This window comes from Lemur catta, chromosome 17 (genome assembly GCF_020740605.2).
Source record: "Lemur catta isolate mLemCat1 chromosome 17, mLemCat1.pri, whole genome shotgun sequence".
Lineage (NCBI taxonomy): Eukaryota > Metazoa > Chordata > Mammalia > Primates > Lemuridae > Lemur > Lemur catta.
Window position 1 is genome coordinate 27,349,738 of NC_059144.1, and position 21,082 is coordinate 27,370,819.

Here is a 21,082-nt window from a genome sequence, read left to right on the forward strand (position 1 = left end):
CGAGACGGCAGGAAGGTGGGGAGAAGTGGGCAAGACCTCTGACCACCCCCTTTCTCTGTGTTCCTCCTTGTAGGAATTCATGAGGCTGACAGTGTCCGACATGCTGGTGACGTACATCACCATCCTGCTGGGGGACTTCCTACGGGCTTGTTTTGTGCGGTTCATGAACTACTGCTGGTGCTGGGACCTGGAGGCGGGATTTGTAGGTCACCATGTCATGGACAGTCTGCACAAAGGCATTTCAACCACCTCTTTGATACTTAGTCTCAGTGGGATGAATTCTTGTGCATTTCATTTCTTTAGATACTGAATGCCAGTCTCTGCTCTGTGGAGTAGTAAAGTGTTGAATTTGTATGTCCTTTAAGTGTCCTATTTTCCTTAATAACATTGCTTTTGCCCAGTGTAATTAACAATGTGGACTTCTGATCGGGGGAGCGGAGGCATTTGGCCTTGGGAAAATGTGGACCACACATTTCTGTGCTGAGCAGGTGGTTGGTGGAGAAATGCACCTCCCCAGTATCAACTCTCGCTAGGGAGGGTGAAGTCCTGGATGGCATGTGAATGTTCCAGAAAGTCCTGGAACATGCCAGAAACACAATAACCAAGTATTGATCCTGTCTTCTGGATTATGCTTTGAGAAACTTCTTTTGACTCATAGTCCTTGTACTCCTCTTCCCCACCTACCTGGTAAACTACTCATTCTAAATGTGTGTCATTTCCTCCCCATAGTGGCTGTCTATGTCTGGTGGAACCTCTGGCCCATGCATCTCTCCTTTATGTGTCTCTTCCCTGACACCTCAGTGGCCCACCTTGTAGTCATTGGTGTGTGTGTGTCAGGGACCTTCCCCTTAACTGAGCTCCTGGTGAGAGGCTCCATGTCCCCTGCAGCAAGGTGTCAGCCCCAGGAAAGGGCCCCCGTATGGGTTTCTGTCACATTTTTTTCTTTTAGTCACGAGCTGCAGTTTTAAACAAGTCTACTCAACTCCTCCTCAGCAGCAAGGAAAACTTCATAATTTTTCTCCTGAGAACCAGGATGAAAGAACTTTGTTCTCAAAAAGGACAACATCTTTGATAAAAAAAAAAAAGTCACAATATTGCTAAGATGTCATGGTCCTCAAATTAATATGTAAGTCCAATAAGATCCCAAAATAACACTAAAGTTTATTTGAAAATTAAGAATGTGGGAATATCCAGGAAAATTCTTTTTTAAAAAATAATTATATTTATACTAAAACATATTATGAAGCCATAGTAACTAAAACTGGTACTGGAGACCAGACAAACAAGTAAATGGAACAGAATAGGAAGTCTGGAAATATATATAATCTATATGAGAATTTAGTTTATAGTAAAGGGGGCCTTTCAAACCAGTGGGAAAAAGAAGGATTATATAAAATTATAAGTTATATAAAAGTGTGGGGGAATAGATTTTCTGTAACTTTTATTTCTGGACTTTCTTGTTTGTTTTTAAACTTTCTTTTCATTTGACTCCTCTTTTAATTCTTTGTATTTCATTATTTGTTAGAGTTAATCCTTAATTATAAGTTCAAGGTGTATTTCTGATTAAAATATTGATAAAATGTTCTCTTAGGAACCAGGGTCTTCCCAAGAACACAGTCAGCCTGCAGGCCCTAAAAGGTAGAAATTCTCACTTTTTTTAATTGAAAAAGACATTGAGGCTGAGCATGGAGGCTCATGCCTGTAGTCTCAGCTACTTGGGAGGCTGAGGTGGGAGGATCACTTGAGCTCAGGAGTTCAAAACCAACCTGAGCAAGAGTGAGACCCCAACTCTACCAAAAATATAAAAAATTAGCCAGGCATGGTGGGGTGCACCTGTAGTCCCAGCTATTTGGGAGGCTGAGGCAGGAGGATCACTTGAGCCCAGGAGTTTGAGGCTGCAGTGAGCTATGATGACACCATTGCACTCTCTCTACCCAGGGTGACAGAGCAAGACCCTGTCTCAAAAAAAAAAAATGGAAAAAGAAGACATTGAAAAAGTTCCATCTTTGAGAACTTCAAAACTTTTCTTAAAAAGTTGAAAACATGTTAAAGAAACAGAACCCTGAATCTAAGGCTCCTCTCCAATCACCAGAGCAGGTTCTTTGGGATGAGTGGCCTTGACTTGGCCAGTTGGCTAGTAAGTGAGGTTGGTCCAACACCACCTAACATGTTTCTCTCTCTCTCTTTCTCTCTTGCCACCCCCAACCAGCCTTCATACGCTGAGTTTGATATTAGTGGAAATGTGCTGGGTTTGATCTTCAACCAAGGAATGATCTGGTGAGTCATCCATTTTGTCTGGGGACGACCTCATTTGGAGAGTCAAAAAACTGGATTTCCAGGCTTTGGCACTCAACTAGCTGGGAAGAGGCTGGACAGATCATCTCACCTCTCTGGTCACCAAATATAGAGGGCAAGACCAGATGGGAACCAGGACAGTTTCTGGCCCACTCGTGTGCTACCATAGAAGTAGAGGTTGGGGAGAAGGAGAGAAAAGAAAGAAAAAGAAGGAAGGGGGGAGAGGAGGGAAGAAAGAGGAAAGAAGGAAAAAAGAAAAAAAGGAAAGAGAAAAGGAAGGAGGAAGATGGAGAAAAGAGGGCAGGAGAGAAGGAGGAAGGTAAATGAACTAAGGAACTCCCTCCTCTGAAAAGGAAAAGGGGCTTAGAGGAGGCTGCATAACTTCAGCCAAAGACTTTCGAGATGCCAAGGGCTCACTGCAAGCCACTGTTCAATTCTCTTAATTGAAGGACTTTGACAAAACAAAGCTGTTTTATGGAGACCAAGGAGAAACACAGGGCACCGTGTAAATTTCTAGATGGCCTGGGGCGAGGCGGTGGTAAAATCTCAGCCAGAGCCCAGGGCAATAGGATGACTATGGCTTGGTGATGGATATTCTGGTTAAATGGGAGGCCCCTTCCCTTCGGACCTGGCGGAAAAGCAGCTTGGCCTCGTGCCTCTAGGCCATCAATCCCATTTCCCTCTATCCTCCTTTCCTCGCCTTCCCTGCTGTCAGGCCAACCAGGTGTCCGGTTTCTGCCCTTCCAGGATGGGCTCCTTCTATGCCCCGGGGCTGGTGGGCATAAACGTGCTGCGCCTGCTGACCTCCATGTACTTCCAGTGCTGGGCGGTGATGAGCAGCAACGTCCCCCACGAGCGCGTGTTCAAAGCCTCCCGATCCAACAGCTTCTACATGGGCCTCCTGCTGCTGGTGCTCTTCCTCAGCCTGCTGCCAGTGGCCTACACCATCATGACCCTCCCGCCCTCCTTTGACTGCGGGCCGTTCAGGTGCAGGATCTCGGGTCCTCCAAGGGCCTGGTTTCATGGCAGCCTGTGAAAGGCCTCAGAGCTTTAGCAAATCATCTGTGCTATTCAGCAGAGTTTCCTGAGAGGATGGAAATGTTCTGTCTGTGCTGTCCAATATGGCAGCCACCAGCCACAGTTGGCTGTTGAGCACGTGAAATGAGGAACTGAGAAACTGAATTTCTAATTTTAATTAATTGATATGTAATAGTTTTACATATTTGGGGGCACATGTGATAGTCTGATACATGTATACAATGTGTAATGATCAAATCAGGGTAATTTGGATATCCATCACCTCAAACATTTTATCTTTTCTTTGTGTTGGGAACATTCTGATTCTTCTCTTCTTGCTATTTTGAAATATACAATAAACTGTTGTTAACTATAGTCTCCCTACTATGCTATCAAATACTGGAACTTATTCCTTGTATCTAACTGTATTTTGTATCTCTTATCCAGCCTCCCTTCATCCCCTCCCACCAACCATTCTCGGCCTCTGGTAACCACTACTCTACACTCTACCTCCATGAGATCCACTCTTTTAGCTTCCACATATGAATGAGAACATGTGATATTTGTCTTTCTGTGCCTGGTTATTTCACTTAACATAATGACCTCCAGTTGTATCCATGTTGCTGCAAATGACAGTATTTCATTCTTAATTTTAATTAATTTTAATTTAAATAACCACATATGGCTAATGGCTACCATATTGGACAGCTGCCCGGGATTACCTTACCATAGGGTGAGTAGTGGAGGATATTCCACAGATGAAACGACCGTAATCTTACAAGTGCCATTCAGGCGTGAAGCCACTGCAGTCGACCCTTGACTCAGACCTGCCTGGGCCTCATGCTCTGCAGAGCACTGGCCAACACTGTGGGTTCAGAGTGTAAGTCGAACTAGTTTAGGAGACTGGATATTGTATGAAAAGATAAATAGTAATATAAGGCAATAGATTGAGAAATGACATGCACCTACTGCTCTCTTTACAAATATGTGACCTGAAAACAAAGCCTTCTATTTCCTCCTTACAAAGGGATTCTGTGGTTAAAGCGGCTTGGAACGGCCATCTTCTCACTTAGAAATGTTTGATGCATGCTCCTTTATGAAGGGCTCTAAAGAATCATGCAATAAGATAACATATATAAGCTGGTGCTTTCCTCCTTACTGACCACGGAACCCTTTCTGCACATACTCATCCAGAGCTCAGGTGGGGTGAGGCCAGCGAGCAAGGCCCTGCACTTCACAGGTGCAACCCTGAAAGTGATCACCTTAAATTGTGTACCCCTGGGCCTCCCACGCCTCACTCTAGTCCTGGCCCTGCCTACCAGGGTGGAGAAACACACGCTGGGAAATGCTGATCCGGGACTTCTCAGTTTTATAAGGGACTCACCTAGATAAAGGCCTGTGGTTGGTGGAGCCCAGAGGAAATGTTAGCAGGAGCCTTCCAGCAGAGCATGATCTGGCAACAGTGGTTCACTCAGACGGAGCAGGGAAAGAATGTGCGGAAGTGTAGAAGGCCTGAGACACCAGGTTGAAGGGAGAACCACAGGAAGGAGCCTCTGTTGGCTTCTTCCTGAGCAAGGTTTGGAGGGCTGGGTCCTGGGTGCAAATGCCAGTGCCCCTTTCTCAGGCTGCCCACCTGTCCCCAGGTAGGAGGTCAGCAAGTAGGCCTATGCGATGCCTGGCCCTCCTCACTTGCCTCACCTTTGATTCATCTGAGAGGCCCTAACAACCTACACCCAGATGGAAGGGGAAGGGACCTGAAAATGGAACTCAGAAGGAAACATGGCTGTCCACTCTCTCCTGTCACTGCTCTGACCAAACCCACCAACAGCAGGAATGTTCATCCCTCAAATATTTCATAGCTGGTCTCTCATTTGCTTTAGGTATTTACTCGAAGGTCACCACCTCAGTGAGGCCTTTCCTGGATACCCAGACTAAAATGTCACACACACATGCACACACACATACACACTTTCATCATTTCTGCTTATTATATCTCCTTATCATCCTTGAACATGCCATACCTTTCGCTTATTTATCTTGTTTATTGTCTGTTTCCCCCAACCAGGACACAAGGTCCATAAGGGAATGGTTTTTGCTGCCTTTCTCACTACTCTCCACCCAGTGTCTAGAACAGAACACCTGGTTTATGGTCAATGCTCAGACTAGACCTATTACCTCACAAAAATGCAGTTGTACAGGAAGGTACTCACGGTTTGGACCAGATCAAATGTCAACAGGGGGCAGCCAGGCCACATAAGTGAACGAGGGGGCAGCATTGCCTAGCATATGATTAAAAGGTGGGAGGTGGTTGATAAACTATAGTTCATGGACCACATCCAGACCACTGCCCATTTTGTAAATAAAGTGTTTTTGGAACTCAGCCATGCTCATTTGCTTACATAGAGTCTATGGCTGCTTTCTTGATATAACAACAGAATTGAGTAGTTGTAACAGAGACCATCTGGCCCCCAAAGCCTAAAATCTATATCTAGCCCTTTCCAGGAAAAAAGAAATTGTCAACCCCCTGATTTAGAGAATAGACTCTAGGGCCAGCTCTGCCATTTGCCAGCTGGGTGATCTTGAGCAAATTACTTAGCTCTCTGCACCACAGGTTGATTGCCTATAAGATGGAAATAATGGTAGTGTGCACCTTATAGGGCTGTTATGACGACTTGGTGTATTGTTATTTGTAAAGTACTTAGAGGAGTGTGCTGGTCCATGGTAAGGTATATATACCAACCCACAGAACAAACCTATGGACGTGGACCATACACCATCTAATTCAATGACAAAATAATCTACACTCAACTGTTACATAAAAGCATAACATTTGAAGTCCACTTTTCTTTTCTTGTTTTTACATGGTGGGTATGCACTGGTAATAAAAAATAATAAAAGTTAAACATCATCATGCAGTGCTATGCATGGCACTTGAAATGCTGTCATGTTATAACTGCATCATTGCAATTCGCAGTGTGCTGGGCAACAGTTCTCAGCAATGAGACGGCCACAAATGGTCTCTTACGCAACTGCTCTTCTCTGCCATTATAGCACAAAAAATGAATGAGCATGGCTGTGTTCCATTAAAACTTTATTTACAGACACTAAAATTTTTTTTTGAGACATAGAGTCTTGCTCTGTTGCCCAGGCTAGAGTGCCGTAGCATCAGCCTAGCTCACAGCAACCTCAAACTCCTGGGCTCAAGCGATCCCTCCAAGACACTAAAATTAGAATTTCATACTTTAATTTTTACGTGCCACAAAATAGTATTTTTCTTTTAAATTTTTTCAACCACTTAAAAATGTAAAAATGATTCTTAGCTTTCAGGCCATATAAAAACAGGTGGCCAGCTGAATTTGTCCATGGGCCATTGTCTGCCAACCCCTCATCTATACTTTACACAAGAGAAAAATGAGGCTGCTAGCTGCAACATTTTGGTGAGCACTTATAACTTGACAGCACCATATGCAATGTTTTATGAAAATTCACATCTATATCCTCTAAACAATCTCCTGAGGCAAGTACTATTGTTATACTTATAATATCATATTCTAATTTTTTTTTTTTGGAGACAGAGTCTCGTTCTCTCACCCTGGGTGGAGTGCAGTGGCATCATCATAGCTCACTGCAACATCAAACTCCTGGGCTCAAATGATCCTCTTGCCTCAGCCTCCCGAGTAGCTAGAAATACAGGCCATGATGATGACCAGCTAATTTTTCTGTTTTTAGTAGAGACGGTGTCTTACTCTTGCTCAGGCTTGTCTCGAACTCCTGAGCTCAAGCAATGCTCCCGCCTCAGCTTTCCAGAGTGCTAGGATTACAGGCATGAGCCACTGTGCCCAGCCTCTACTATATCATTATTATTACTATATTATACAGAGGAGAAAACTAGGGCAGAGAAATTTTCAGTATCTTGCCCAAAGATATTGAACCTCTGCAGATATGGACTGTCTAATACAACTTACTGTAATGATGAAAACATTCCACATCTGTCTTTCTAACATAGTAGCTACTAGTCACATGACTACCGAGCACTTGAAATGTGTAACTAAGAAAACTGAATTTTTAATTTTATTTCATTTTAATTAATTTTTGTTTTATTTTTAATAGCCATATTGGACAGTACAGCTCCGGTGGGAAGAACTAGGATGTGAATAGAGTCAGAAAGAGAATAATTGTCCCTAGTGTCTCACAAGTAGTAAATGGGGGAGTAAAGATTTAAAACATGTATTCGAACCCCATTGTCCACATCTTGGCACCAAAATTACTAACCAAGAGCCAGCAGTGTCCAGGATTGTCTGGGCAGGTATTTGTAGAAGTCAGTCTGCATAATGGTTCCTAGGTATTTGAAGAAAATCAAAATTACTGTTGTGAACTGGCCAGGAGCCTGGATTAGGTGATCCAATTGTCTAGAATTATAATTTAAAGACTAATTGTACGTATTTTTGAGAGACAACATGGAGTTGCCCATCATGTCAGCCTCTAGAGAACTATTTCCATGCCAGGGGGCCCATGTTGGTCTTGTAGCTACATCACAGAAATTTTCTCCCATTAGAATATATGAGAAAACTTTTTTTTTCTGAGAAACATGTCAGACACAGAAGACCACTGTAGTTCAAGAGGTTGTAGGTTACCCAGGACATGAGGCTGGTTGGTGAGCCAGTGTGCTGACCCAGCCATAAGCCCTAGCCAAAATGGCAGCCACTCATGGGGCATTTTTTACTTGCAGTCCATTTGGAGAAGACCTCTGGTTCTTCTAGGCAAGCAATGGCAAGTGGCCGCTCTAGACCTGTGTGGGCATGGACACAGTTATGTATGCCATGAGCTTTGCAGCATGCTATAATGCACCCTCTCCTTTTTCCAGTGGGAAATACAGAATGTATGACGTCCTCCAAGAGACCATTGAAAACGATTTCCCGACCTTCCTGGGCAAGATCTTTGCTTTCCTCGCCAATCCAGGCCTGATCATTCCAGCCATCCTGCTGATGTTGTAAGTTAGCCACAGCCCATGGCTCTACCTTGCCGTTGAGACAACCCTAGCAGGTCCTTCTTTCTTGCCTTCTTAGTCTGGACTCCCCAGAAGTAGACTCCATGACGAGGATTCAGATAGTGTATCAGGGAGGGGGTAAGGACTTGAGAGGGAAGGGAAAGGAAATTGCATGATTATCACTGTGGGGACTCTGGGGATAGTGTGCCTCAGAGTTACCCCTCTGTAAGGGTGAAAGACCTAGGGCATTTGTGGACCAGCCCCTGTCAGTCACTGGGGGCCACTGGAATTGGTTAATCCCCTGGCAATTTTGTCCAGCTACATGCACAGGTAAAATGGCTCTGGGGGTTGTGGGTTGTGGCGGGGAGAAGGGGAAGCTTCTGGTAGAGACGTGAAGGTACTGCAACTGTTACAGCCCAACCAGGTTCATTGCCTGCTGCTCAAGAGGAAACCAATACACTGAGACAGTAGGTTTTACGGGAGACAAAGAGTTTAATATCACAGGCACCATGTGAGTAGATGGGAAGAATTTTTCAAATCCATCTCTGCGAATTTGGGAGAAAGGGCTTTCAAAGATAATTTGGTGGGCAAAGGGCCAGGGAATTGGATCTCCTGATTGGTGGAGATAAACACATAGGATTGGGTGACAGAGATTATCTTCTAGGTCGGGAGATTTCCTGGGGGGGGGGGGCGGGTCTCAGGGCTGTTGGATCTGTTCCCACGCCTATCCCTGGGTATGGTTGGTGTCAGCGGGTCCCCTCAGAATGCACAGTCTGAAAAATACTTCAAATATTGGTCTTAGGCTTTATAATTGTAATGTTATCTAGAGACACACAAGTGCCGGGCTTTACAATGGCAATGTTACTGTTTAGCATATGTTTCCCACCCTTTTATTTTCAATCTATTTGTACCTTAAATCTAAAAGTGTGCCTCTTCGGAACAGCATATAGCTAGAGCCTTCTGTCAATCTCCACCTTTTATTTGGAGTGTTTAATCCATTTACATTTAAAGTAATTACTGATAAGGTAGCATTTACATCTGCTGTTTTCTATTTGTTTTCTACCTGTCTCGTGTATTTTTTTTTTTTTTTTTTGAGACAGCGTCTCACTCTGTTACCTGGGCTAGAGTGCCGTGGCATCAGCCTAGCTCACAGCAACCTCAAAGTCCCAGGCTCAGGTGATCCTTCTGCCTCAGCCTCCCGAGTAGCTGGGACTACAGGCATGTGCCACCATGCCCAGCTAATTTTTTTTTCTATATATATAATGTTAGCTGTCCAGATCATTTCTTTCTATTTTTAGTAGAGATGGGGTCTCACTCTTGCTCAGGTTGGTCTGGAACTTCTGACCTCGAGTGATCCTCCCACCTCAGCCTCCCAGAGTGCTAGGATTACAGGCGTGAGCCCAGCCTGTCTCATGTATTTTTTGTTACTTTATTCCTCCACTACTGCCTTCTTTTGTTTTAAATAGATATTTAACTCCTGATCTCAAAGGATCCTGCCACCTCAGCCTCCCAGAGTGCTAGGATTATAGGTGTGAGCCACTGCGCCTGGCCTTCCAGGAATATTTTGAAGCTTTTTAAAGCCCCCATGGATCACCTCACTCTCCACTTCTCTTTAAAAGCTTTTTGGTTAGCTTATTGTTTGCCCCAACTATTATCCAACACCTCACACAACTATAATGTTCAACAATTGCCTTTGATTGGTTTTGACAAACAATCTCAGAGAAAAGGCTATTCACACTGGTTGAGCTCTGAGCCAGCTCAAATAAAGACAGCCTAGTGAGTGATGTCTCCAGGAAACCACTGGATAAATCAAATAATGACAATTCTCTGTAAATGAGGGTATGAAGGCACTCCAACACCATTCTGCCTCCAGTGCCTGCCAGGCTACTGATTTTCATTATGATTTGGGACTGTTGGTTTTCAAACCTACTGTGGGAATAAGGCAGCTAGAATGCTGCAAATCTTATTGTTCTTACTGAGATTCAGCTGTTTTCCTTGAAAAGATACTCCCTAGATTTGCAGCAAACCTATGGTTAATTTTAAGAGTTCTGAAAAAGTTGATTCTGCCCATTTTTCTAAAAGAGATAGGGTCTTGCTCTGTTACCCAGGCTAGAGTGCAGTGGTGCAATCATATAACACAAAAGCTCACTACAGCCTCAAACCCCTGGGCTCAGGCGATCCTCCTGTCTCATCCTCCCAAGTAGCTAGGACTACAGGTGCACACTCCCACACTGGCCTAATTTTATTTATTTATTTTTACTTTTTGTAGAAATGTGATCTTGCTATGTTGCCTAGGCTGGTCTCAAACTCCTGGCCTCAAGTGATCCTCTTGCCTCAGTCTCTCAAAGTGCTAGCATTACAGGTGTGAGCCACCATGCTTGGCCCTGATTCTGCCAGTTTTTGCTGATATTCTCACGTTTATGGAAGTGAGAATTTTCAGAGGTTCTTACTCTGCCATTTTTGCTGACATCTTGGATTGAACTTTAGCCTTGGATGGGCTGTAAAGATTTAGCTAAAACTCTCCCTTTTTGAGCACCACCTTTTTTATTCCTTAGCTATGTCTCTTTGTCTCTGCCTAGTAATGGGTTGAAATTCCCAAAGAGTATTTCAAGAAATGGCCTCTGCTGCTCCTCATCAGGGCTCCCTCCATGTCCAGGACAGTCTGATGGAGCCAGCCTCCCCCAAACCTGTGGCCAGTTTCCTGGCTGCCGCTCCAGGGCCACCAGCCTGAGGGGAAACTGGGCTCCATCCTGCAAGGGTTCCTCTCCTTCAGCAACCCTCCAGTAGCTTCCTGGAAGTAAATACAGCCTCCCGGGGATTCCAGGGCCCTATAGGGAGCCAGAGTGGATGCACAATCCTTTCATTTGTTCATGCATTCATGTAATACCCATTTTTGAAGGTCTGCTCTGTGCCCTCAACATGCCACTGCCAGCAGCAAACACCTGCATGTCGTTTTACATCCTTGATTTCAAATACCCTCTGCTGCTAGTCCTGGCATGAAAAGGATGACATAACAGTGACAACTTGGACTGCCCTGTGACCTCCTGAGGAAATTCTGGAGCCCAGACACCAAACTTAACCCTGCAGGCAGCAAGGAGAAATGCTAAATTTGGAAACAACCTCAGAAGGAACACAGCCACCCATGAGCATTTTATCTACCATTTGCTGGGTGTGTGGGTATGGTCTTGAGCAAGACAAGCCACCTGTCTGACCTCTGGTTCTTCCCTAAAAATGGGTCACCTGGCCTGGCCCAGAGTAAGGGCCACACAAGACAGAGACTGATCCTCCCTTATCTCCTCCCCTCGAGCCCAGTCCTATGAGTCCTTGCTCCAGGAGGCTCACACGACAGCCTTAGACCCACCCTCTGCCCCAAGTACCACGTGGTTCCTCTTCTCTGGCTGGAGAGAGCTCATAGGCTCCACAGCCATGGGCGGCTCACCCCGGAGGGGGAAGCCATAAAAGACCCAAGCTGGACCAGCCAAGGCTTGAAATTCATGGAGAAAGGTTACCAAGAAGGATGGACCTAAAAAGCTCACAGACAACAGGCTGGCCAAGCACCCAATCCAGGTTGGCACTCTGGCTTTTGTGTCTCCTCCCCTCCCAGGTAGTACAGCCCAGGTCATAGCTCCAATCTCAGGACCTGTGAGAGGGAAGCCCCGTCTGCAGCCTCAGAGGACAGGCAGTCACCCAGTGACCCAGTGGGGGCTGGACTCTGGAAACCATAAGGCCAGGGCTAGACATGCCAGAGCACCCTGGGCAGGGGACCTCCAGGGCAAGCTTGGAGTACGTCACTTAGTACCTCTACCTCTCCTCTCTCAAGACTTGAAGATTGTGGAAAGAGCTTTGGCTTCAGATGTGGGCTCCAAGGAGTGCTAAGGGTGGGATGACCTTGGGCAAACTATTTAACCTCTCTAAATCCCAGGATACTGGTCTGTAAACATGGAAGTCTATTCTCCGCTCCATGGGGTTTTCATCAAAGCCAATGAGATGTTGGGGAGGGCACAGAGCCTGGCACAGGGCAGGTGCCCAGGAAATATGAACAGCTTCTTCTGCAGACAAGAAGCTCTGCCACTCCCCCACCTCCTCAGATTTCCCATAAGAGGGATAATTCCTTTAGCCAACCTTTACTGAGCAGTCTGAGAGCTAGAGATGTGTAGGTCATGTCCACGTTCAATAAAGTAGACAGGAGGGAAGGCCATCCAGGACCTTCTCAAAGTTGAGACTAGAAATTAGGGCGGTAGGACACCCCCCTACCCCAAGGCAAAGCCTCAGCGCCTATTCCAGAAACCCCACCTTGATCCCCAGGAAAGGCGGCCAGCTCCTGTCATTGCCAGGACCACAGGACCATAGGAGACACGCTTTTCTCTTGCAGCCTGGCCATTTACTACCTGAACTCAGTTTCCAAAAGCCTCTCCCGAGCTAACGCCCAGCTGAAGAAGAAAATCCAAGCGGTGAGTCTGTCGGGAGTTTTGTCCCGGAGGGTAAACAGATGTCATGTTGTTGTTTTTTGCTAATTGGCTCTGGGAGCCCAGTTGTATAATTTAAATGGCTTTCCGCTAAACCAGATCCCCAAATATCTGTAATACAAGAAATGGCCTTGTGAGATTCAACAGCATGCATGTATATTATGAGGATGTTTGCGGGTATCTAACAGTAATGACTTAAATGTTGAGGGGCTGCTAAAGAACAGGAGGAATTCAGTGGGTTCAACCAATGTTCATACATAGTAAATCCAGCACTCACAATAATTCCTACAGATTAAAACTAATCATATAAATACTAAAATAAATATTGTTGTCAAGATGACATATTGATTGTGCGCCTTAGCCTAAGAGGTCCCCTGAGTCCCCCTCACACATGGGAAGACTCTCTGCACATCCCAGCTGGGCCTGACTTCTGACTGATTTCTCCGGACACACTCTCATACACCATGAAGGCCAGACCTTGACCCTCCCTAAGCCCTGTCCTTGCTTCTCTGGCCCCCTTTTGGAGTTAGCCTCATCTGTCTTGCTGCTGGTTCACCATCCACACCTGCTTCCATTAACCTCACTGGGCAGCCGCCCAGATATAGAAAGCCATGGAAAGAGATGGCCAGATGTTCCTTCAAGCACTGTGCAAATCGCAGTCTCAATCAGATGTGAGGCCCAATGACAGGCGGTTGAAGGTCGTTACCGCGAACTGAAAACATAGTCCTCCTCTCTCAGCATCCTGGCTCTGAGCCCCAAACACTCCTTTCCCCGGCCAGGACCGACAGTGCATTCTTTCCTGCAGCTCCGTGAAGTTGAGAAGAGCCATAAATCTGTCAAAGGCAGAGCCACAGCCAGCGATTCGGGGGACACACCTAAAAGCAGCTCCAAAAATGCCACCCAGTTCCAGCTCCCCAAGGAAGGTAAATTCTTTTTTCATGATGATTGTTTTTCACCAGGCCACGTGGAAAGGTGTAAAGAGCTTATACTGTGAGATCCGCCTGATCTGGGATTGAAATCAGAGTTCTGGCACTTGTTAGCTGTACGAAGTCAGGCAAGTTAGCATAGGGATAAGTCACAGCGCCCACCCCGTGGGATGGTGAAGATGAGATGTCATCACACATGTAAAGTGCCTAACAGAATTCCTGGCACAGAGACTGAGCCAACGCTTACTAGCTGGTAGTAGTACAGTCATGAGCTGCTTAATGACATGTCTGTCAACCATGGACTATATATACAACAATGGTCCCATAGGCTTAAAATGGAGCTGAAAAATTGCCACTGCCAAATAATGCTGTAGCTTCATAACATCACAGCACAACACATTACACACGTGTTTGGGGTGATGCTGTGTAAACAAACCCACTCTGTTGCCAGTCGTATAAAAGTCTAGCACATACAATTATGCACGGTACATAATACTTGATAATGGTAATAATTGACTATGTTACTGGTTTATGTATTTACTATACTATACTTTTTATTGTTATTTTAGAGTATACTCCTTCTACTCATTAAAAAAATAGTTAACTAAAACAAAGCCTGAGGCAGGTCCTTCAGGAGGTATTCCAGAAGAAAGTATTATCATAGGAGATGACAGCTCCATGCATGTCATTGCCCCTGAAGACCTTCCAGTGGGACAAGACGTTGAGGTGGAAGACAGTGATACTGATGACCCTGACCTTGTGTAGACCTAGGCTAATGTGTATGTTTGTGTCTTAGTTTTTAATTAAAAGTATAAAAAGTAAAAAACAAATTAAAAAACAGAAAAAAGCTTATAGAATGAATACTTTTGTACAGCTGTGCAAATGTGTTTGTGTTTCAAGCCAGCTGTTACTACAAAAGAGTCAAAAAGTGATTACAAAAACTTTAAAGTTTATAAAGTAAAAAAGCTACAGAAGGCTAAGGTCAATTCATTACTGAAGAAACAAAAATATTTTTTACGAATTTAGTGTGGCGTAAGCATAGCGTGTTTATAAAGTCTATGGTAGTGCACAGTAATGTCCTAGGCCTTCACACTCACTCACCGCTCACTCACTGACTCGCCCAGAGCACCTTCCAGTCCTGCAAGCTCTACGGATACCCTATACAGGTGTGCTATTTTTTTAATCTTTTATACTGCATTTTTAGTTTTCCTTTTTTATGTTTAGATAAACAAATACTTACCATTGCATTACAAATGCCCAAGTATTCAGTACAGTAACGTGCTGTACAGGTTTGCAGCCTGGGAGCTATAGGCTAGACCATATAGCCTAGGTATGCAGTAGGCTGTACCATGTACATTTGGGTAAGTACATTCTATGATGTTTGCACAATGACAAAATCACTTAACGACACATTTCTCAGAATGTATGCTCAACTCTAAGCAATGCATGACTGTAGTCTGTATTTTCTAAAAAAGGGAAGCCCTGGAATATCTAGAATAAAAGGGTGAGAAAAGGCCACATAAGATATGCCTAAGAAAGTGTTCCAGAGCCTTAAAGGGGAGGGTCACAGACTAGCCTCCAACTTGGGAGTGAGGAAAGATCAAGTTGAAAGGGACCATCTCTGAGGTGACCCCACTTTCCAAGGATTGTCTCTGTTCTAAAATTAAACAGTGTCGGTATACAGTAATTTTGTATTCTTGTGGAATGAGATTCACAAGAAACAACTGATAGTTTAGAAGTCTGAAATTTTTTATGTGCTCCAATTTCTTAATAATTGCATTTTTATTTATTCTTATTTTTAAGTATTAGCTAGAATGATACTAGCTGCTGTAACAAACAGGCCCAAAATGGCTAGTGGCTCAAACACAATAAAAGTCTATTTCTCCCTCACACAGAGTCCAGATTGGGTGTTTTCACTTGATGGTCACAAGTGATGACGTGGGGACCCTGGCTCCTCCCATCCAGGCTCTGCCTGCAGCAAGCTAGTGCCTTGCGAAGGGCCCAGGTGTGCACCTGGAAGTGGTACTTGTCAAAGCCTATAACTGCATCACAGACCACATCCACCCACAAGGGAAACGTAGTCCATTGCTATGTCCCAAAAGAAGAGGAACTGGGTTTGTTAAAGAACAGTCAGTCAGTCATTGTCCCCACCTTGGAGTTAGGGGACGGCGAGGAAACAAGTTAAGTGAAGGAGCTGGAAAGTGGATCTGATTGCAAAGTTCACACAGCCCCTTCCCTTCCACCATGTATTTGATCCTGGCAGTCCCCCTGCAAAGCTGCTGTTATTATTGTCCCAATTTTATGCTCTAAAACAACCAGTATGAGAGAGTCTAGCCTATGGCCAGAGTTCAAAATCCAGTTCTCCAGCTGGCAGACCACGCTGCTCCAACAGATCTGTCCATGCAAAAGCCAGGCCAAGGCTCCCCCAGACCCCTTAGGGCTACCTGACAGCTCTCACATCACCAAATAGACTAAAACCTGCACGTGCTGCAGGCTGGCTCCAGAGAGCTCCAATTCAACCTGTACAAAATCTCCCACATCTCATTCTTGTCTTGGTTTGTTTTCCCAGATACCATGCCTGACTCTACCAGCCAAAGCCAGATCCCGGACAAGAAGGCACGGGGCTCTGGGACCGTACCGCCTGCCTCCCGGCACCTCCCTGTATCTCAGCCCCCTGGAGTCAGGCCAGGTTCTGGCCACCCCCGGTCTCAGACTCGTGCCTGCAGGTCGGCCTCTGGGAGGAAGGCTCAGAGACCTCCCTGCTGACAGCTGGGGTTCACAGGAGCCCGGTCCTGATCCTCCCGCCACACGCCCCCTTTTCACACATACCCACACTGGTGTTCTCTTTTCCTCTCTCCCCTCACATGCATACACTTTCTCTCCCCTTTCCTTTAATGTAGGGACTTCGATTGCTTAGCTTTGTACCCTTGTCACCTACCAAAAGAGGAAGACAATGGCTTCACCTGCCCTTTAGGGGAGCTGTACTGACTGCCCTTCCCAATATCTTGGTCCAGGCAGCTCTGAACCCCACACTCACAGTGGCTCCCCTTGGCTCCAGATGTTGGGAGGAGAAGACAGGGCTGTGACCACCCTCGCAGACCATTTCCATGGAGCATGTGTTGGGACACAGGTTTCTGCCAGCTCCACTAGCCACCTACATTTCCAACATCACCTCTATGCAAAGGAGGTGAGGTGGTTTAAGTAAAAGAGCCAAGAAGTGAATGAAAATAAAGGTAGATGAACCAACATCCAGTCATGGAAGGTGGGAAGACTGCTGATACCCCAGCAGCCAGCCTGAGGGAGCTGGTGCCATTAAGCATAAACAAATGCACTGGGGCCTCCTGGCAGCCAGGCAAATGAGCAAGTGAGCAGCACAGTTCTTTTATTTTCCAACCTTCCATTGTCAATACTCAGCAGCATAGTTCTTATCTAAATCAAGGAAACTTAAAGATTGCTCAGGGCAGAAACTTTTTTTTTTTTTTTGAGACAGAGGATGCTCACTCTGTCACCTAGGGTTGGAGTGCCGTGGCATCATCATAGCTCACTGCAACCTCAGACTCCAGGGCTCAAGCAATCCTCCTGCCTCAGCCTACCGAGTAGCTGGGACTACAGTCGTGCGCCACCATGCCTGGCTAATTTTTCTATTTTTCGTAGAGATGGGGGCTCACTCTTGCTCAGGCCGGTCTCGAACTCCTGGCTTCAAACAAACCTCCTGCCTCAGCCTCCTAGAGTGCTAGGATTACAGGTGTGAGCCACTGCATCCAGTGAAAAAACTCTCATGCACCAAATTCTAGAAGGAATTTGGTATCCTGCATATTGTATAAGGGACCTTGAAGATGGTTTTTTGCAAAAGGTACAACACAGAGGCTTGTCCCTGGTAATTCTATGTCCACATAGTGTCATATCGTAGTTCTATGCAGAATGTCTCCAGGAGGGCATAAGCCAGGGAGACCAGACCATTAAGAAGGCTTTGCTGCCAAGGGCAAAGGCTTAGCAAGGTGGAATCAGAGTCCAGGACTCTTCAAAAGCCCCAGGTGTCATGCAGTCAGCTCCTTCCTTTACTCTAATCTGTGTACCCAGACCCAGGTGAGCACTGTGGCATCAGGATCAAGGGACCATTTCACCCCATGTCTCTGAGTGTTCTAACAGGAGTCCTCTACCTTAGCCAGCTGCCCCTACTGTTAAAGTCACCTCCCAACCAGCTCCCCAGGGGTTCCCAGGAGAATCCCCCACACCCTGGAAGTCAGGCAAAGTCCTGGTGGAAAGATGGAGATTTTACAGAGATTTCATAAGCTGCACAATTAAAATGATTTTTAAATTCCCTCCCAATTCCTTCCGCTTCCCAATCCAGCACCAAAACTTCACATACAGCCTGTGATGGAGTGGGAATGGGGACATATGACCAAGAGAAACCAGATAAATTATTCCACCTCACTCTATCTCTGGCCAAGGCTAAAGAAGTTGTTGCAATGCCTCATCTCCATGGAACCCAGGTCCAACCCCAAAATCCAAAACTGCCCATGTGTCACATGCCTTCCCCAGGGAGGAAACACCCTGGCCCTAAGCTAACCCAGCTGAGACCTCAACACAGGAATCCTGGCAATTGAACCCAACCAGTCGGGACTGGAAGGCCCAAGATGGCCACCATGCCAATGCCTGGCCTTCACATCAACCTGCCTGGGGATAATGCCAGGCCCTGGGGAAGGGATCAGGAGTGGGGTGCCTGCCTGAGCCATCAGCCTCCTGGTGATTATTGTCAGGCCTCCAATGGTTACTAACGCACCTAAATGCCCACCACAAACACAAACAAATCATCCTGTTCTAAGGAAGCATGGTTTTATGTGAGAGAATGTATTTGTTGTCTATTGTTGCACAACAAATTATCCCCAAAACTTAACAGCTTAAAACAATAAACATTTATTTATTATTATTATACATAGTTTCTGTGGGTCAAGAATTTGGGAGTGGCTTAGCTAGGCAGCTCTGGTTCTGGATTTTGCCGTCCAATTGTCAGCCAGGGCTACAACCGTCCGTTATGAGGCTTAACTGGGGCTGAAAGACCTTCTCCCAAGATGTCTCCCACACATACCTATTGGCAGGAGGTTTCAGTTCCTTGCCAGCTGTTGACAAGAGACCTTGGTTATTCTCCAGGTGGCTGTCTCCAGAGGGCTGCTTGGGTGTCCTCACAACATGGCAGCTAGTTTCCCCCAGAGCCAGTGCTCCAAGAGGGAGAACAAGGAGAAAGCCACAATGCCTTTTATGACCTAATCTCACAAGTCACATCATCGATTCTGCCACTTTCTGCTCAACAGAACTGGGTCACTAAGTCTAGCCACACTCAAGGGAAAAAGAATTGGGCTTCACCTCTTGAAGGGAGGGTTATCAATGAATTTGTGGACATAATTTAACGGAAAATTTTCTAATTCAAATAGTTACAAGACCTCTACCAAGAAAACACTAAAGCTCTTTTGAGAGGAATCCACCAGAGGATTAGCTAATGGTGGCCCCTGGGGCCCTCAAGCAATAGGAAACTTCTGGGGACCTAGGGAGACGGGTAGAGGAAGCAGGCAGAGGTAAGAGAGGACGGGTGTTGATGCGGTGTGGCTTTATAGCTGGGACATACTGTTGTTAGGAAACAGACTACAGATTGCTATCATCTCTGTGTTCTTGATTTAACCTTCCAGCTCATTCCATCTTAAAACTTCACTATTCAGCCTTGGGGCCATCAGGCACAAAGAACATTTTCTTCCTTTGTTTCTTCCTTCCTTCCTTCCCTCCCTCTTTCTTTCCTTCCATCCTTTCCTCAGCTCACCTAAGAATGATTTTAACTAGAAAGTCTATTTAACACTTTATCCCTAGAAATGGAACCGATGTCTTGCTGACATTGCCCTAGTTTGCCTGTGCATTCCTTACTGAAGGGAAATGAAGCACATACTGAATTTTATCCATTGGAGGCTATTTTTGCAGGCAGATCCTGTCACTTCCAATAACCTAAGTGCTCAACTTTTATTTCCTTTTCCTAAGAGCTCCATTGTACACAGAATCACGTAAGTAGGAACACACTTCAGGCTAAGAACATCAAAGGGGACACCTGGTCTCCCCCTGACTGTACACTTACAGAAACTGGGGTGGGAGCGACACAGCAGCCAGTAGGGGACTGGGCAGGGTGCCAACAGCATCCACTAGGCTGGTAACCCTCTGCTCAGTAAAGTCGCTTCAGATATGCTCTGTAGAGCCACACCGAAAGCTGGGGCACCAAATTCCTCACGCTCTGTAAGGGACAATAAGAAATAAACCTACTATGCCGAAAGAGGCATTTATGTCTCTTGACCTTGGCAGAAAGTGGAGGAGAAAAAGTCTCCCCCGAGAAGTCATATCCACAAGGCAGCCCTCACACACCGGATGCCAGGTCCTCACGGCCAAAAAAGACAAGGACGCTGGGCTAATCGGCCTTCCCAAGATGTTTTCACTCTTCTGTGTCTATGTAAAGAAATGCTGCTCATATGTGTAACTTGTTATTGAAGAATGTTGCACGGTTTCTTTCCACATTTGAGAAGATAGCCCAAGAATTGCGAGAAGCCCTTTCAAATGTGATGATTTTCTCACTCTCGAATGAAGTGCCGCCATCTTGTGGCGGTTTCATGCGGTTTCCTTTCCTGAAGTTCTCCTCAGTCCCTGGAATTTATTTATTTATTTTTGAGACAGAGTCTTACTCTTGCCTGGACTAGAGTGCCGTGGCATCAGCCTAGCTCACAGCAACCTCACACTCCTGGGCTCAAGCGATCCTCCTGCCTCAGCCTCCTGAGTAGCTGGGACTACAGGCATGTGCCACCATGCCTAGCTAGGTCTCCGTCAGCGTTGCCAGAGTAAAAACTCTGGGTTAATTTACACCAAAGTGACACAGTTAACCATAGGCTGGACTAAATGAAAAATGTCAGATGGTATAGTGTTATGATCCTTCCCAATGGGTAAAAACAGTTGAATCTAGACAAGAAAAAGAGGCCCCAGGTGCCACATGGCTTTAAGCTTGAACTTGGAACACACCTGGGAAACCCACAGCTCCCACTCAGACCTGCTGCCCTGCAGGGCATTTTCGCAGCTGGAACCCTTTGGCCAATCTGTCTCGCACATCATCTCCAAATTAACCTCCAAACACTGCTTGCTGGAGAAGCAAGAGTCTTACCAGACCCAAACCACTCATTCCAACTTATGTTCAAGGCTCCTTGTATCTAGATCTTACGTTCTAAACACTTCAGTCTTTTGTTCAACTACTGACCAGGTTGGATTTTACACTTCTAACAGGTTCTTCTCTTGTTTCTGGCTTTTGCTTCCACTCCCTTTTTATCCTGCATCTCTAAATGACCTACACATTCTTCTGTGAATACATAAAA

General features: G+C 45.7%; 1 protein-coding gene across 1 annotated transcript in view; it reads left to right on the forward strand.

Annotated features, from left to right (window-relative positions):
* TMC2 (transmembrane channel like 2) overlaps positions 1-16,457 on the forward strand; it is a 52,912-nt gene extending 36,455 nt beyond the window's left edge. The window contains exons 14-20 of the mRNA XM_045528433.1: positions 74-202; positions 2,210-2,277; positions 3,043-3,282; positions 8,177-8,302; positions 12,672-12,750; positions 13,571-13,688; positions 16,261-16,457. Of these exons, the coding sequence (XP_045384389.1) occupies positions 74-202; positions 2,210-2,277; positions 3,043-3,282; positions 8,177-8,302; positions 12,672-12,750; positions 13,571-13,688; positions 16,261-16,457 (957 nt within the window). The remainder of the gene's footprint in view (positions 1-73; positions 203-2,209; positions 2,278-3,042; positions 3,283-8,176; positions 8,303-12,671; positions 12,751-13,570; positions 13,689-16,260) is intronic.
* The last annotated feature ends 4,625 nt before the right edge of the window (positions 16,458-21,082 follow it).